This window comes from Osmerus mordax, chromosome 15, assembly GCF_038355195.1.
Source record: "Osmerus mordax isolate fOsmMor3 chromosome 15, fOsmMor3.pri, whole genome shotgun sequence".
Taxonomy (NCBI): Eukaryota; Metazoa; Chordata; class Actinopteri; order Osmeriformes; family Osmeridae; genus Osmerus; species Osmerus mordax.
In genome coordinates, this window is record NC_090064.1 from 17,204,292 (window position 1) to 17,222,326 (window position 18,035).

The following is an 18,035-nucleotide window of genomic DNA, read 5'->3' on the forward strand; positions in this document are numbered from 1 at the left end:
TTTTAAAGAGCGGTTTCGCTTGAGGGCTGGTGCAACTCTCTCTCTCTCACACACACACACACACACACACACACACACACACACGTTCATACACACGCGCACACTCACTTCAAACAAAATGTATTCATTCTTTGTCATTTGGCCTGGTAAAAGCTCCACTTCATTTTCGAATGATCCTGTGCTCTGAACTACCAGTTAAAAGTACGGGTTTTTATTATACTTGAGGGAAACTATGGGTTCAGCTGCTTATTGCAAGGAGCAATCGTCAGGGGAGAGTTAAACTCAATTACTGTAACCGTCTTGAATAGAAAAAACTGCCAAGAACAAAAATACACCCGAGCGTATAAACCACGGAATAAAAAATTAAAAGATATGAATAGAAATCGACATGAAGCGTATCAAATATTTATTTTTTTTCTTTCTGGGCAACAAAGGACTATAATACATTGACAGGCATGGGGACTATTGCCAGCACAGGTCTATACAACACAGCTAAAACCGCCTCCAATTTAGACAGTGGACATACAAGATATCAGATGGTCCCAAATGTTTTGAATGTCTTCAAACATTGAAATAAAATTCCTAAAGACAATATCCATTTATTGCTTTTATGGTGCTTTGAGGGAAGAACAAGAGGTGAAACGTTTTCTGATTGGCACAACACATAAAAGCTTGTATAAAAACAAGAAAATAGAAACACGAAACAGTTCTCATCAAGGTCTCGCTTATGCTCTCAATAAAGTAAAATAAATGAATAAGGATGATAGAGAGAAATGGTAGTTTATTTCTATTAAATTTGTTCACTTGCTTCAATGTCGCCTCAACATGCTACAAGAGGGCTGAATTGAAATATCCCAGAGAAAAAATACCCCAAACGGCTGTTTTCTAGAACCATAAACCACATGAAGAACTAAACGAATATTCAAACCCACTAAAACAGGAGGCACCAGATAAATAAAAAAAGAATTTTCAACAGACGCACCATATTTACAATTCCCATTAAATTACACATAAATAAATATATACATACATGAACACAGATTCCCTTATATAATCGCGAATCGTGTTGAAATTCAAAGTTCAAGTTGGTCGCTTGGAGTGAGAGTTACAACGCAAGTCATGACATGGAACTCTGTGGATTTTCTTTTTTTTTTTTTCAAGTTTATTATTCACAATACTGATAAGAATTCATCCTCTTTTTGCTTCTTTTGTCATACGGCTACAATCGTAAATTGAGATATAAGGGTCGCTGGATTTCAGTCGGTCGCAGCTCATAAAAAGAGGAAGTACATAAAAACTCCTCGGTGTGGCAGAGACCTTTCCCGCCCTGGAGCGGTTCCTTTCCCGCCCTGGAGCGGTTCCTTTGCGCTTTCAGCATCTTTTTTTCTTTTCTTAATTCTTATGGGGATTTTGCGTGTTGCTTCCCGTGAATCCAAAGTTGAATTGTAGTAAAAACAAACATGTAAAATCGCGAGATCAGGAAGTGGCACGTTACTTGATCAATAGTATTTATAAGTATTTATAATATTTATATTGGGCGTTCAGGGGGAAATCATTTTCTGTGCTTCTCGTCTTTGTCTCCGCCTTTAGTGACGCTCTCTGAGTGACTGTTGGGGTTATTGTTAAGGTACATTTTGTCCATGGCTTTAATCGCCTCGGTCAGATAGTTCTGGAGGGCGGTGAGGGCCGCGCACATAGCCGGGGTCCCGAATCCGTGAGAAATTAGACTAAAGTGGGTCAAACAACTCTGAATCCCGGGCTCAAGAATAGGTTGTGGTCGAGAATTCCCCAACGGCGAGCGGTCCTGGGAAAGCAGGTCTGTGAATTCTTTGCAGATTTGCCTAAAAGGAAGACAACGTGTTGATTAGGCTACAGAAATAACACGAGCAACAACGACATTATTATCAATGGATTAATAAACAATAACGCAAATTGTTAGTTCGTGGGATACACAAACGCTTCCTGCAAGCTTGGACGGGTTGGGTGTTTGTATAGAAGTGGAGTGAAACTATTCAGCAGCGAGCAGCTTAGAACATTTTACAGTTTAGAATGAGAGGGGTTGAAGTTGGGAGAGAACCAGCCATGTGTCAATGCAGTTGCAATCACAGCAAACAAAATGGTGGCGTGGGGAGAATCCTTGGCCAGAAACAGAAACAGGCCAGTGCAGCATGATAGTACATTCCTGCACGTGTTTGATTCGGGGGTTACGCAACATGACAAAAATGTTGATCTTGAATCAAATGAATAGAAATCTACATCGTGAAGTGTCAAATGATTTGTGTTTTTGTTTAAGTGTGAGGCAACAGAAAGAAAATGTGTGCCTACAATAATTTGATCTCCAATGTGTACCAAAATGCTTAAATAAATTCCAATATGGATGCTCTATATAGCCTACTGAATTTGATAAACATGAATAAAACAACCATACAAACACATTTAGCCTATTTGATTAGCTTATCAATATTCATTTTTTTGGCACTAAATTATAAATAATAATATTTGTAGTATGTTTGCCAACTTTCGCTGTAAAAATGACCATGTTATGAATATACTCGAAATACTGAAAGCGATCATAGCACTTACTTAGTTGCCAATAGCATGTTTTTTCTTTGGACTTGTTCGTTTGGGTCGGAATGCTGACGGTTAACATATTCCGCCACTGCCTTGGAAGGGAACTCTGTCTCGCATACGTAACCAAAATCCCTGGCAAGATGAACAGCTTCGCCTGGGAAGGAAAGAATGGATTGAGTGTATAATACGTGGATCTGAAATGTTGACATTAAATATAGACCAACTAACACTTCCACTTAACACATTGTTAATCTAATGAACGTGTTTGGCCAAAACACGAGGCACAGTCTTAGATGACTAGCTGGGAGTTGGGAGGTAGAACACCTGTAGGCTATTCTTTTCAGTAGAAAAAATACTATGTTGTCAATGAGAGCGAGGACTTGCTTCATTTCGACAGATGACTTGAATAATAGATTGAAAAACTACAATAACTACAACAGAGTAATGCTTGACACCGTGTCATTGACTGTATTTTATTTTATTTATTAAAAACCCGCGCAGATGAACAGTAGGGTAATTATATGATAAGGCTCTACATAAAGTCTATATATTTTTGTAATGACAAATACTGCTTGACTCCATTCAGGTTGGTCTGTATGTCGATTTTTTCAAGTATTTGTATTTAATTTCCTGAAACAGTTGGCTTTTACTGCGAGGCTTCCTGCCATAAGCCTCAACTCCGGAAGAACGCATGCGCCAATTAGCATCAAAGCTCAAATCCAGTAAAGTCGTTTCCATAAAATGGAGCGGATCATAAACAATAACATGACTTCAGTAAAGCAGTGTCCCCTATCTAAATAACACAGCGCCTTCCTACACTATCCCCACCGCCCCTTATCGGGAGGAATCATGCACTTCTTCAGGCTCATTACCATACAGCACACAATTTCAATGAACCACACTGAATATTGCATTCGTTTCTCAGCAGTAATGATTAACAGGAAGCACTGGACCATCCCAAGCTTTCACCTTTAAAACCCACCAGCACACCAAATACCACCGCACAGAATAATAAGGTTCAACTTTGCAAGCACAATAGATTTATTCAGTCCTGTTGGCTTCCTTTCAGTGAAGCGTAATTGACTAATTTATTCAATAACAGGCCAACATATATAGGCCTACTTCCTCAATAGGTCAGTCCATTTCATCAAAATGCAGTAGCCCATGTAGAAGTCACAGTATTAATGCTCCATTTAGTTACCATCAAAACTAATACTAATACTAATAATAAATTAATAAAACAAATAATAATAATCGAATTGTTAGTAGCCTATATTACAATATTAATAGTTTTACCATAAATTCATTCAATCTGCCTCAGCCAAATGTGAAACAGCTCCCTAGCATAACTTCTTCAGACTGTCCAGATAGCCTACCCACCGTGACCCGCCTCCCCACGGTGACCTGACTTCAAACAAGATGATTCATTTGACCCAAACCAAGCCAGGCAGGCCAATAGAATTGACAAAAGACTGAAGGTCCCCACTCAAGTACAGAATGTAGTACAGGTCGTGTAAGAGTTCGGGCCATGCTGCCCCGAGCGCCATACTGACTACAACACCTCCTCGTTTGAAACACACACATTCTTCATGCGTTATTACGTGCAAGGAAAAGTCAGTCCAAATGACATGGATGAGTGCGTATGCTGATTTCAAAACGCTTCCCCCTCTAAACCGTACAACGCACCTGCTATCGTCACGGGAACCGGAACTCAGATAGTTTAGAGAGCAGCTTACCTTCCACCAGTGATGTCAGCAGCGTGACGTTGGCTGCCTTGCGTCGACCGGCAGGAAGATTCAAACCGATTTTATCCAATTTCTCTCTAAGGGACCTTCCACCGTTCTTAGATTTCGCCCTGGGATGACAAGAGCAGGAGGTTCTGACCAGGCTCACATGAGGCAATATGAACAGGCTGGATTAACAGGTTTGACCTGTGTGTGGACTGTGCATTGTGGGCATTGTGGGCACTGTGGACTCTTACTGTTAAAATCCATAAACATAAATGCATTAATCCGTTACCAGCAGTAAACTAGGCCTGTGTTACCACCACATCAATGAGTAAACACACCACCTTACCTGAAACTATGTCATGATTGCAACATATTACTGTGCATTTCCTAACATAGGCTATAAGCCAAGACTTTTGTAGACTACAGGTCTAACGTGCATTTAGCTTGACAGTTGACTAAACTCTGATATTTTGATGATACGTAATGTTTTATTCTATGCTTAAAGCTTAAAGTTTGGTGTCAAAACGAAAACGCTCAAATTAAATCCAAGTCCACACAGAGGAAACAAGCTCACTGTGCACTGAGTTAATACGGAATCTAACCCGTCCGCCTTTTGGGCTGTTTTAAATGCAGGAGGTGTCACGCTTGGTCGATTTTAATTATTCTTGGTACAATAAATGAGTGGAGACATGCAAGTCCAGCTCACCTTCTCAGCACTCCGCCCAGCAGAGACGCGTTCAGGCACTCGGGCGGAGAGAGGCGTCTCTGCACTTCCGCTACGGTGACCTTGTACTTTGAAGTGGAGCTGAGCAGGGACAGGCGACCCGGAACCGAACAGAACACCTCGTTGGGGTTCACCACGCCGCCGAAAAGACCGTCTTTGTTTATTGGGATGGCTGAGACATTGTTGTTCTTGGATAAGGAAACTGGACCTGAGGAGGCAGAGCAGAAGCATGAGACTGGAAAGTAACATTTCAGGTTGCAGAATGTGAAGGAAATATTTACAATTGTAACACCTACAATAAACATTGTCAGTAATACTGACACAAATAAGGAATTATTTATATTACTAACAACAAAATGTTAAATAAATACAAATATATATGATGACGTTTGAATAAGGATGTTTGTATTAATGTGGTTATTTTACACATGTTAAAAAGAACTCTATGCTGGTGTGAGTGGTTGTAGGCCTCCAGTGAGCCCTGAACTAGGACACACTTTGCAGACGCACGAGCACGCTCTCAACGCCAATACCCTCCAAAACACATCCGCACACAGACGTCAACACACCAAGAGAAGTGCTACATATTAGACCTACCCATGTTAGAATGTTATTTTATATTTTACTGTCGCGTGTGATTTCGCATTTCAGAGGCTACCGTCTTGCGTGGTGCGGTAACCGGAGACAAAGGCACTAACGCGTTTGGATAGATCACTTGTGACGTTAATAGCTCAGGGGAGCCTAATAGAGACAATAGAAGTTAAACGAACTCTTGAGATTTCTAATATAGGAGCCAATTATTATGTTGATGCGGAAAGAGCATCTCTCAAGATTTATCTCGTGCGCATCTAATTTGACCTGACAAAAGGACTTCGCATGGCGGGAGGGGCGCGCCAGACCTGACCAGGGAGAACAGCCCACTCTGAAAGTGGGCTGTGGAGTCATAAACAATCAAATTCATAGGGAATTATTTGTAAGTAATATACCTATCACTGTTAAAGGCAACACTGGACGACTGTCGACACTGAACGGAAAATAAGGCAAACCCTTCAGACAATCTTAGCGCTCCAGCTAGGATTAGGCTACTTTCCGGGATTTAGACTTTGACGTAAAATCTGCTAATCGTGTAACCTTGAACATAATACATACAGCATTGGCCACTGCTATTTTTGATTTCATCAGGCACTGCAATGGAACCCATGCAGAGCCATACGCATCAAAACAACGAAGCATATAGTGGAGCTGCACTTTGAGGAGGAGGGGGGGAACGCGCTAAATAGGCCTATAGCTTCAGTCATCGAAAAAGTGCGGTTATAGATTGAAATACTTGGACTGGAGACCGTGAAGTATAGTCTAATGAAAACTACCCCGCGCTCTCCTTGTTTCCCGCTGGATCGGTGAGGCATTGCTGCGTGCGCTCTGGTGCACAGCGGCGGGTTCGGCTTGTGGCACGCGAGGTATCTGACGATGCACCGCTTACCTTTCTTAATGACAGTCTGGTCCGGGATGTGAATTCCTTGGTCCTCAACATGCTGCAACAAAGATACAGAAGCGCACTACTTAATACTAAGTACAAAGGATTTACGTTACATGTCGTGCTGTTTTTGCATAAACCGACTATGAACCCAAAAACAGGCTGTGAAGGCCATACAGGCCTAGCCTACTTGATTTGTTCTATAATGGCTATAACAGTTGTCCAGAGTGCACGTCATGCACACCAGTCTTAAATAACGAAGCGCGGTCGCCCCTTAATCGTGACCTCATTTCATCCACAGATTGGCTGCTTACGAAAAACTGTTCATATAGTCCGCTTGAAGAATCACAGCGGTATTTAACGCCTTGTATTTGGGCGATATGCATTTGTTTTCAAGTAATTAAAATAATCAAAATGATTATGATTCATGTCTGTATTTGATATGCGTTTATAAATGGTGTCTTAGTCTGCCTTTATTTCAAATAACTTGTACCATGCGGATAGGCTACTCCTTTTAGGGCCGGGGGATTATTGGTCATATTCTGTCGCAATGAGCGGGGCAAAGAAGAAGATGTTTGTAATGAGCCTGGACACTACAATTAGATGAAAGAGGAATATCCAGAAAAATCCCAAAACGATCAGCAAGGCAATACTTGGCATCCATTTTAGAAGAAAAAAATTTGTTCAGTCTACACTTACCCCAGTTCTGGATATTTAGGGCAACGTTGTTTATAACGCCCTATTTCGTTTTTGGAAATATGGTCTACAAATTCACTCCTATTAGTAAAAAAATAACCCAAAGAATCCGGAATATTGACTAGCTACAGTAATCTATAAACGGAGCTGAAAATAGGCCACGGATGACTCAAGAGGCATTGGCTGAATGCCGTTGCTTTTGATTAATACACAACTTTTTTTTTTTAATCGAATGATTCATTAAGAACGCGTCACATCGTTTTTAAACATGCATGAATATTTTTACAATGGAAATAGGCCTATATTACGCATGCATGTTATACCAGTAATAAACAATATTCTAAACATAACTCATGCATTAGTCTAATGACACAAGTCTAATAATAATGATGATGATGATGATGATAGTAGTAGTAATAATATTAATAGTTACCAAAAAGTGTTGGATTACCTGAACGTCTTCTAAGGAGTGAGGTATTCCATGGATTGGGATAGAATCTGAGAGTCCCGTTTCGATCCCGTGGCCCGACGGTAGGAGAACCTCTCTGCGGTACTCCCGACAGAGCTGGTGCGGTAAGCCCCGGTGCTGGTGGAGCAGGCTGCTCTCCTGGCTCTGCCTCTGCCCGGGCCAGCCCGGGTGCTGCGGCTGCGGCTGGGCGTGCAGGGAGTTTAGAGAGTACGGGTCGTTGACGTGCGAATATGGGTCCTGAGACTGGGGATAGATGGGCTGGTAGGGCGGTGGAAAGTACGGTGGCTGGAAGTCGGAGTTCGGGGTGTGGGAGAGCGGAGGGGCGCTTGTGTACGGGGACTGGCCCACGCTCCCCAACTGAGGTAGTCTCGCTGTCCCGTTGCTGGTACCGTCGTGACGATCCTGAAAAGAATGAGAACTGGGATTTAGACATTTAGGCAAACAAACTCGGGATTTTGTATTCCGTTTTAGGATATTTGAGGTATTAAGGCTTCCACCGCTCTGGAGACGAAGACACGGTTTTTATTCAATCAGCGATGGTCGCTATCGAATTAAAACAATTCTCTTGAACGGGCAGGCCTAATGAATAGAAATAGGCCTAATTACGGTGGCAATTGTCAAATAATAATGGTTTTTAAAGTGATGACAGTTACACATGCAAACTATCATTAGTTTTTTTGGTAACATGTTAAAAAACAAATAGAATACATTTTTTGATAGTCAGACACAACTTGAGGTGAATGTGAAGGCATGTATTCGGTTATTGGTTTAAACGGCATCATGTATTAAAATAAAAAGACCTTAATGGGAATGCTAGTCGGAAGTATTGATTCAGTCTTCGCCACGGAGTACAACTTACCATCGCGGAAAAACTGTGCACTAACATCTGCGAAGATTTTCGAGCGATTCAAAATAGAATTTGCGAGTAAGAACGTGGACAAAACAACGAAATATTCGAGCAAACAAAATAAAGCCAACAACGACTCTATTGCAAGGTCTCGGAGCCCAATTGTCAGATAAGCACCATCGAAGAACGATAATCCATCAGAATTTGGTGAAATTCCCGCTGCCCTTCATTTGATTCTAAAAAACAGTATGATCTTGCGGATTTTTATTTTAAAGTTTCTTGTATCCCCTGTTCCGCCGTCTTGTTCTATCACTGTCCTGTTCCTGCGATTGAGCTCATATTAGCAAACAGCTTCTACTTCCCTTGGATTCCTAATGGAAGATATTCATGACTATTAATATTACACGAATGCTTAATAAGGGAAGAATGGTCTGAAATCGAGCGTGAAGCGAGGCAACCAACTCAAGGCGAGTCTGCACTAAATGACGTCCATTGACTGAGGAATCACTATATCTAATCAGAGATGTGGAGAGAAAAAGAGGGAGTGAGGAGGGGAGAGAGAGAGAGAGACAAAAAGAGGGACATTCTCTTGCGTCTGACGAATCAGAGAGAGGGGGAACGTTTTAAAAGGTTCGAGGGCAAGCAAAAGTGAAAGAAAGACAGAGTGAAGGGGGGGGGGACCAGAGAGAGGAAGAGTTAGGGAAGGAAACAATGTGCACCTCTGATTCGTGTGAAAATCCAGCCGCCGCTGAGGGCATCAAGGCTGGCACATTTTTACTGTTCACGGGGCTGTCTGCTCGCCCCGTCCCTTTGTTATCCCCGTCAGATTCAGACTTCTGTCGTTCCATGGCCCTCGCGAGTCTCGCCACCGAATTAATCCAGGGTTACTCAACTACAAACCACGCCAGACGAGCTAACTTTAACTCGGAGAAAAAATCCGAAGTTCCAAAGGATCAAAACCTCGCATGCTTAAATTCACTCCCCTCAAATTTGCACGCGACCATTTTTGACACAAATAAACAAACACCAAACGCCTGATTCCAACAGCAGTTTGGGGTTTTGAAGCCAGACTAACAAAATCAACCGTATACAGAAGCCTCACATTTCTTTCCTGCTCGTGACTCGCCTACCCAAGACGCGGGTGGAAACCCGTTCAACTGGCTGCACCGCTCTCCAACAACTCTCTGATAATACGGCCAAACTTTCTGTCTTTGCTATAATAACAATCTCTCAGCAACATAAGTGAACCCACAATGTCAGGTTTCGAATTCCACCGGATTCTTTGGAAAAATTGGCAATAAGGAACATGAGGGAAATTTGTATCATTATTAGGCCTTTTGTTATTTTATGTTTCAAATGTAACATTTGTGTAAAATCAACCCATCCTTAATGACAAATAATCTAACTACCGGTAAATATGTTTGCTATAATTTGGGGAACACGTTAGTATAGGCTACTACAAAAAAAAATGTATTTTGCTAATTCATTTTTAGGCCTATTTTGAAACATGTCACAAAAATCGTGAAATCATAGCCTGTTTCTTTTAACCTAATTTATCCCCTTTGTTGTGGCAATTTTTTTATAGTTTTTATGTTATTAATATTTGTAGCAGCATTCTCTTTTTTTGTCCTATTCTCCTTAGCATTTTTTTTCATAATGAGTCTATTGTGGTAATTATTATCATCATAATTATGAACTTTCTTATAATAAAACTGTACTTTGTATTTTTTACACAAAAATGTATTATGGTATCTACAATTTATCTAACACAGAAAAAATACTTAACACCTTTTATGAATTAAATAAATTCACAAAACGATGTGGGAACATCACAAGTGATATATACACAAATAAAACCCAATAAGTTATGACAGCGCAACACAAATAAAATGCAAGCTGCTTACCTCGCAGTCTTCATATTTAATATTATCAGTTAATTTCCAAAGCATTTTCATGAGTTGTCTTGGGTATTGAGTGCGTCTTGCCTTGTGTGACACAGTGAATAGTGCTCTTGCAGAAACAATTTTTATTGAGTTGGCTGTCCGCGCTGTGAGATCTCCCTCTAATGGTGGAAGTGAAAGCCTCGCGCAGCACTGTAATAACGTTCGCATTTCCTCATTAACATATCAACAGCCGCTGGATTCCCATCTTGCCCAACTCCAATGGACTACACAGGTAAAACTGTAGCGACACTTAATTGAGATTTTATTTCCACCGAGTTCAATGAAAACGGATAGCTCAAAATAAAACAGCTGCATTTTTACAAGCATTCAGGACTTGAAGCAGTAACACTACACCCAAGCTCTTGTCAAGGTGTCAATGCCTGTTATGCAAAAAAAACTAATTGATTGTTTAAATTAATATAGTGTAGTCCCACATAATGACTGAATAACTTTTGTGAAATAACTTTATACAAAAATGTTCTGCGCCTCAGAGTCTGCTTTGCTTACAGTTAATTCAAAAGGCTCACATTTTGTATAGATTGAAGAGCGTGCCACACTATGCAAATAGTTCCTGTCTCCTGCTCCCCGTGCTAGCTACTTCGTTGCCAGACTGATTTTCGTAAACTGTTATTTTAGTCCTATTGAGATTGGAGACCTTGAAGAGCTATCCCGCCACTGTTATGTAAAAGTGGACAATGCTTAAGTGGGCACAGAGCTCTATTGATGACATGTAAGAGCACAGCTCGGAGAATGTCAATAATTAACACAACAACGAGACTTGTTTCATTTGAATGAGCGACTAAGGGACTCGGGTTCTGCCCCGTCGCCGGTAAAGCTCGAGCACCGCGGGCTGCGGGGTCAAGATACAGGTCTGACAGTCTTAGGCGTTGGCCTTGGTTCATCCAGATTTCCATTTTAGGTGGGGTACCTTTACAACCACTTGTTATTAATGAGTGTGTCCGTGAAACTACCTCACAATGACAACTGAGGCTGAAAAAACGAGTTTAAGAAACCCTGTATGTAGTGTGATATGTACTTTGGGTTAAGTTTCTAAGGCGGTGCTCTTTTGAGTGATAGGCCTACTCGAAAGCTCATTTTTACCAAACAATCACGGACTTAGACACACGTCATGTAGGCTATCGCACAAATGTTTTTGCATAGTTTTTACATTAAATATGCAACAAAAGAAAACAGCATCTCTTGATAGTAGCATATATAATATATGCACTTTGTTAAATATTTGTAACCTCCCAAGTTTTTTGCATGACTTTAAACTCAAGAGTTTAAGGATTGAGAATAATGAAATGTTTTATGTGAACGCAGTAACAATAGGCCTTCATAGTAGGCTATATGTTGATCCTGGTATAAACGTTGGCCAAATCGTCCATTTAACAATTAAATATGTTGAATGTAAGAGATTGCGCATAAGATTTCTTTTTATTCTGGCCTATGGTCCAATCACCTTCGAAGTTGTCCCACGAATCCAAATTGAGCATTTGGACCGAATAGCATTAGTCGCTACAGATCAATGCGGTTATTATTAACGTGTCTAAACGTGTCTGTTTGAAGGACAAAACTTCGCGTTGGCAGATTAAACACGTAGCCTTGTGTCGGCAGTTCCTACACATCATAAATATTGTTTTTAAATTGTTCAAAGCCCGAGAGAGACAAAGTTGAGACCAAATAACTTAGTTTTGTTGCTGTTTCAGAGGCTGTAAAAAAGCACTCATGACACAATTGTATAATTTCAACCATCGTTGTCTTGAAATAATCAGCACATACCTGCCAATCCCCCATCTTGCCCATGACTGACATAGTTTGGTCTTCTGTCTGGTTTAGTTTGATCAAACGTTGTTATCTCATTGAGCCTTCGGTGTCGAAGCCAAGTTTTGCTGTACCTGAATGAGATCCTATCACCTGGCCATGAGCGCGGTGCGGGCCACCTGGCGCATGCGCAGAGGTTTGGGTGTGTAGAAGCAGCGTGTAGCCTACCTGGAGCAGGCAAGGCTGGGAGCTTCCTGGAGAACTCATCCCACTGTGGATGTGCAAACTGTATGATTACGGGGGTTCACATACAGTCAGGTCTGCAAGTGAAACATCTTTATTTGTATTTTTTTTTATCTTTGTTTCAAAGATACACACTCGTGCAAGTGAGACATAAATCTGCTTGAATAAAAACATTCAACCTCAAATACAGGCCCTGACCGTCTGGTCCAACAAACGTTTCTTAAATACGGATATATCTATGAAAAGTGTTTTGTCACTAAACACCAGGTTAATCGTAACATAATTATTTATACACAATATCACATGTGTATTGGGATCATTACTTATTTATCGTCGTCTTATTTCAAATACATACGTAGAGCCCTCGGGCTGGATCTGAATGAGCTCGGATCTTTGAGGCTCAGACAGCACAAAAAGAGCAACACGTGCATGCACCGCGAGGTGATAATGGTTAATTACGGTCAAAACGCATTTTCTTTCAAGTTCTAACGGGATGCATACCGACTCGGGTGAGAATATAGGCACGACACCATATTCGGTAATAGCCTACCTTCCACAGTTCGCCCCAGTGACTTTTCATGTTAGACATAGGCTATCTGCATGTAACATGGGCTATCTGCATGTAACATGGTGAAAAGTTATCTAAATAAATGAGCATTTGACGATCAGAACAACAATTGAATAAAGACAACCTATATTCGTCTATACTTTGTGCAATACTAAATGATAGGCTACTCCAGATATAATTTGTATGGGAAACAGACAATGTCTCAAAATAGTCTAGATCAGATGTAGGCCTACATTATGTGCTACGAGATATATTTCAACAATTTCTAAGATTAACAATGGACTAGGCTAGCCTATAGGCTATGAAGAACATAAGAGATGATTTTCATAAAAGCCTCACTCTAGACGCAATGTTAAACATTACCAGTTTACCTGGGTATTTGGAAAGGATTCACTCATTCAAACTTGTTTGTCTAAGGCCCGGTTTCAACCACTGCCATCAAGCACGAGCCCGCAGCGTGAGTTCAGCTTAGCATCATAAACCGTCAAGATGTTTGAGAAGTCGAGGAGGGTGCTGCTATTGGGCAACGATAACGCCAAAATTTAGCACATTATTATTGCTATTGTTATTAGCCATTATTGTTGTTAATATGATTGTTGTTGTTGTTTCTGCTATTTTTGGTGGTAGTGATTTTAGGTGGCCTAGAATGGCAACAATTACTCAGCGGAGCTCAATGTCACAGCAGATGGCTGCAATTAAATATTTCTCATAATTTAAATACAAATAATAGGCCTACACGCTAGTCATTACCGTGATCACAGTGAAATAATTTAAAGCTTTTTTTATTTAACCTAATCATCCTGTAAAATAAGAAGACTTTCGGAAAGAATAAAATTAGACTACCCAGTCTGCAGCATGATTCCATATCAGTTACCAAACAACTATTCTCGCAATATTGAACTAGCGATTAACCATGTTTTATTTTCTCTAAATTGAGGGTAATCAAAACATTGTCACGTCGAAAACAATATATTAATGTTAACCAAATATTGTTTATTAAATAGGCCCATCATAACGTTGTCCTTAATTTCTCCTCTCAACATAGGGTTAGTTATACTCATGTTTCCTTTTATAACATCGCTTTGTCTTTGAAATAAATTAAATGTGGATAATACGTTTTTGAACTATTGTCTCCCAGATAAATTGTGCACTAGCGCCACCATGCTGAGAGAACAGCACTGAACTCACCTGAGACTGTGCTTCTCCCCGTCTCTAGGCCTCATGGAAACCATCTGATATTGGTGCAAGCAGGGCCATAACTAGGACTTACCATAGATTCGGACACGTATTAAAGTACATAATGTAGACTAATTAAATATTGTTCCGTTCAAGATGTTCAAGTTGTCCAAGAGTTGTCTGCCGTTGGACCTCACTAAAACTCAGATCTGGTTACGGGCCTGTGTGTCGGCGTCAGACCCGTAAGGGGAAAGAGTGATGTAGCTGCACTTATTTACAGATGATTTAACCCTACGATGAGTCACGATGACATCTGCTTTGAAAATCTATATCAAGTTAGTTTGTTAGGCTTTAAAGCTTCCCTTAGCCTAGAGAAGAGGGTGCTGTGTTAGAGGGCGTTTATTAGTTCAGACTGTTTTGGCAGAGTTGGGAAACATGTAATAGCCTCTACGTTGTTTTAAACATTTAAACCAGTTCATTTGTGAGAAAAACGAGGCTAGTTTTCTTTATGGCTCAATCGCACACTGATCCTATGGCGCCATCTTGTGACAGTAGGCTACTTGTTTTGACACTTGGCCGGACTTCAGCCAGTTCATTTGTTTATATTTACATTACATTTACGCTCTTATCCAGAGCGACTTACAGTAAGTACAGGGACATTCCCCCTAGGCAAGTAGGGTGAAGTGCCTTGCCCAAGGACACAACGTCATTTTTCACGACCGGGAATCGAACTGGCAACCTTCAGATTACTAGCCCGACACCCTCACCGCTCAGCCACCCTGACTCCCTATATAGGCCCTATATACTCCCTATATACTCCTTATATAGGCCTATATAATACAAAACGTGAGTTGTACCTACATGTCTAATAATGTGAAAAAAATGAGATTAATTGTTGAAGAATATTATATTGTTGAGGAGCCACTAGCAGCAGTTAACAAAATACAGTTTTTTGAGCCATTTTCTCCTGACTGGCAGTAGCCTAGATACTAGTCATTGACATAGACAGTTTGAAAACTGTTCTAAGGTGATGGTTCTACAGACGTTTTCAACATATCCATTAATAAACGTGGTGTTGGAGAAGGACTGTCCTTGTATGGGTTGGCCTCCACAAAAGAAAAGTTTATTCAGTAGTGAGTCTGTATTATTTTACTGATACCTTGAAAGCAGAGTATATCCAGATATCAGCTTAGTGTCTGTCAAGAAAACAAAGGAGATAACCAGTCAACCAGTCCATTCAGAAAGACAATACAATGTCCTTCTTTAAAGGAAAAACTGTTGCTCAAATTATTATCCACACCAATCATATTCACATTTTCATGAACTCACATGACTGGATTTTCGTGGAGAAATGGAGGCCATCAGGTCAACAGCAGACATACATGAGGCTTGTTCAGGTGTAGAGCAGTCGGTTGTTCGGTTTGGAATTGAGCCCGCTAGGAGAACTACATGTACCAGTATTTGTTGTCATTGCGTCATGACGACATACGTATACGAGTCAACATCGCACATTGGTGGTGACCAGACGCAGCAGCAATAACGGACATACTGGCAAGGTGGTACGTAACGTAACTTCACAATTAGAGAACTACAGCAACAGACACATTAGCAAACTACACATTTGTTTGCATTCAACTTGTTCACCAACCTGTACGAAGACAATATATACATAATAACCTATCCGACGTTGCGTTAGGTGAGTTTCACTAGCCATAACCTAGGCGCTAGCTAGCTAATAGCCGTTTGTAGGACAGTCTACAAATCCCCAAATGTGTAGCGTTAATTATGAATGAAGTGTGGATCAAGACTGGCCACCTTGACCTCCAAATGGAGGCATATCACGAGGACCACCACTGAATTGTTTCTTATCCGTGGATTTTGGCAACAATGTAGCATGTAGTAGGCACACACAATGTAACCAGAGTATACATTTTAGGTAGCTACACCTGTTTGTCAGCATAGTACACTTGCTGAAATGGGACTTTAACATCCGTTCCCCCCGTGTTCAGGTGTCCAGCATGTCTGTTGATTGGGTCGGTTACAGCTACGCAGCCCTCGTGGCGTCAGGCGGAGTCATTGGTTATGTTAAAGCAGGTATGTTTAAGAGGGACCGTTTAGGAAATAATTCAGACTGTCCTTACACAAACACATGTGAAACACATACACCTTCACATATGAAACGTTCACACACATTAATACTACTGAAAACTCACATCCACATATCTGAGAGGCTCGCATGGACACATGAAACACATTCACACTCGTATATGAAACGCTCAAGTCTCATAAGGATGAGTAAGAAGCTTTGAGAATATAAGAGTGTGAGAAATGTTTTAAATACTGGGTGGCCAAACAAACATATGTAGAAAAAGTCAAGAAATCAGGGTTCTGGAATTCGATTGTGCAAAGATTTTTTTGCTGTCGCTTCGACAGCCCTGCCCTGAAATGCACCCCCCATGTAATTTGTTCTGTATATCCCCAGTATAAATTGTACATTGAGGGGACTAGTATGACTAACCAGAGTAACTTTCATGCATGTGGCACTTAAGTCAGAGTTGCATTTTTTGGCAAGACATAATAAAGCCCTGCCCTGAAATGCACAGAGTAATGCAGAGCAGATTACAATAGTGTATAGTAGAGTCCACATCAAGTACTCATCAATAATGAGAACTTTTTTGTCAAAACTTTTTACGAAAATATTATTTTTTTTTTTCAACCTTTCAAAAATAAAATCAAAACGTATTTTTTTCGAAATAATTTTTTACAACCTTTCAAAAAAAAAAAAAAAAAAAAAATCCCACATGTGAAGTGAAGGGAGAGGAGTACAGAGAAGCCTAGAGTATAGGAGTCCTCATTCAGTACTTATGAATTATGCAAACTTTTTGGAAAAACCTTTTTCAACCTTTCCCCCCCAAAAATCGAAACTTTTTTTCACTGTGTGTGAAAAAAAAGTTGAAATAATATTTTCAGTTTCGAAATACAGATTAAAACTAAAGTAATGAGCCAGTCTTGAAAATGTATAGAGTGAAAGTAAAAGGTTGTCAGAAAAAAAGTTTAGTACTTTGTTAATTCCTATCTCTGGTGGTTGTTTCCTAGGTAGCGTCCCCTCCCTGGTGGCGGGGCTGGTGTTCGGGGGCCTTGCGGGGTTCGGGGCCTACCAGATCTCGGAGGAGCCTAAGAACGTGTGGGTGTCTCTAGGTAAGCTTCCCCCCTCACACCGGCCTCCGCTTCAGGGTCACCTGCTGAGGAGTTCAAGTCACTGAGCCATCTGGTTACGGTTAGTTCCATGGTACATTATCTTAATGTGTGTGTGTGACAGCTACGTCGGGTGCTCTGGCGGGCGTCATGGGGAAGAGATTCTATGGCTCCAGGAAGTTCATGCCGGCTGGTCTGATGGCAGGAGCTAGGTGACGTCCCAGCCCCTCCCCCTCCCTGTGTGTGTTGATCTGTGTTGTGTGTTTTGATCTGTGCTGCGTGTGTTGATCTGTGCTGCGTGTGTTGCAGTCTGCTGATGCTGGGGAAGCTGGGAGTGGGAATGCTGCAGAAACCCCAGCAGTCTGGATGACATCAGAGCTCCTCCCCATGGTCAGCTTCAGGCTCTCCTCCTCCTCGTTGTTGATTTCATATTTTGTAAAGGAAAATGTACAATTGGAAAGGCTTCTCTTGTTTATGAAAGTGTCCTGTCCCTGAGACGGAGCAGGCGGAAGGCAGGATGCTGAGTAAAATGTTTATAAAATGGTTGGTGTTTATTTCTTGCATTTGTACAACATAAGCTTACACTCATTTACAGTAGGTATTACTGAAGTCACAGCTGTCAGATACGTTAGTCA

General features: G+C 40.9%; 2 protein-coding genes across 6 annotated transcripts; one reads left to right on the forward strand and one right to left on the reverse strand.

Annotated features, from left to right (window-relative positions):
• Window positions 1-397: 397 nt before the first annotated feature.
• On the reverse strand, window positions 398-12,319 carry tfap2a (transcription factor AP-2 alpha). 4 transcript variants are annotated; one of them, XM_067251469.1, is made up of 7 exons: window positions 12,237-12,319; window positions 7,647-8,066; window positions 6,506-6,557; window positions 5,008-5,233; window positions 4,308-4,426; window positions 2,584-2,725; window positions 398-1,841 (listed from the first exon to the last, which is right to left on the reverse strand). In XM_067251469.1, the coding sequence occupies exons 1-7, from the start codon at window positions 12,267-12,269 to the stop codon at window positions 1,553-1,555; spliced, it is 1,281 nt and encodes a 426-aa protein (XP_067107570.1). In that variant the 5' UTR covers window positions 12,270-12,319; the 3' UTR covers window positions 398-1,552. The 4 variants fall into 4 exon arrangements, with proteins under 4 accessions (XP_067107570.1, XP_067107569.1, XP_067107568.1 ...); XM_067251468.1 differs by lacking the exon at window positions 12,237-12,319 and adding an exon at window positions 10,416-10,534; XM_067251467.1 differs by lacking the exon at window positions 12,237-12,319 and adding an exon at window positions 9,231-9,387.
• Window positions 12,320-15,717: 3,398 nt separating this feature from the next.
• Window positions 15,718-17,943, forward strand: tmem14ca (transmembrane protein 14Ca). 2 transcript variants are annotated; one of them, XM_067251487.1, is made up of 5 exons: window positions 15,718-15,764; window positions 16,215-16,299; window positions 17,302-17,403; window positions 17,525-17,612; window positions 17,710-17,943. In XM_067251487.1, exons 2-5 carry the CDS (start codon window positions 16,224-16,226, stop codon window positions 17,768-17,770), a joined length of 327 nt encoding a protein of 108 aa, XP_067107588.1. In that variant the 5' UTR covers window positions 15,718-15,764; window positions 16,215-16,223; the 3' UTR covers window positions 17,771-17,943. The 2 variants fall into 2 exon arrangements, with proteins under 2 accessions (XP_067107588.1, XP_067107587.1); XM_067251486.1 differs by having other exon boundaries at window positions 15,764-15,901.
• The last annotated feature ends 92 nt before the right edge of the window (window positions 17,944-18,035 follow it).

Excerpts from the sequence above, each read along its gene's own strand:
- tfap2a (XM_067251467.1), bottom strand. The coding sequence starts at position 9,359 with ATGGAACGACAGAAGTCTGAATCTGACGGGGATAACAAAGGGACGGGG. Across the intron at positions 8,067-9,230 it reads GATTTTCACACGAATCAGAG|GATCGTCACGACGGTACCAG; the intron begins GTGCACATTGTT and ends CATTCTTTTCAG. Across the intron at positions 1,842-2,583 it reads AACATGCTATTGGCAACTAA|GCAAATCTGCAAAGAATTCA; the intron begins GTAAGTGCTATG and ends TCTTCCTTTTAG.
- tmem14ca (XM_067251487.1), top strand. The coding sequence starts at position 16,224 with ATGTCTGTTGATTGGGTCGGTTACAGCTACGCAGCCCTCGTGGCGTCA. Across the intron at positions 16,300-17,301 it reads CATTGGTTATGTTAAAGCAG|GTAGCGTCCCCTCCCTGGTG; the intron begins GTATGTTTAAGA and ends GTTGTTTCCTAG. Across the intron at positions 17,404-17,524 it reads GAACGTGTGGGTGTCTCTAG|CTACGTCGGGTGCTCTGGCG; the intron begins GTAAGCTTCCCC and ends TGTGTGTGACAG.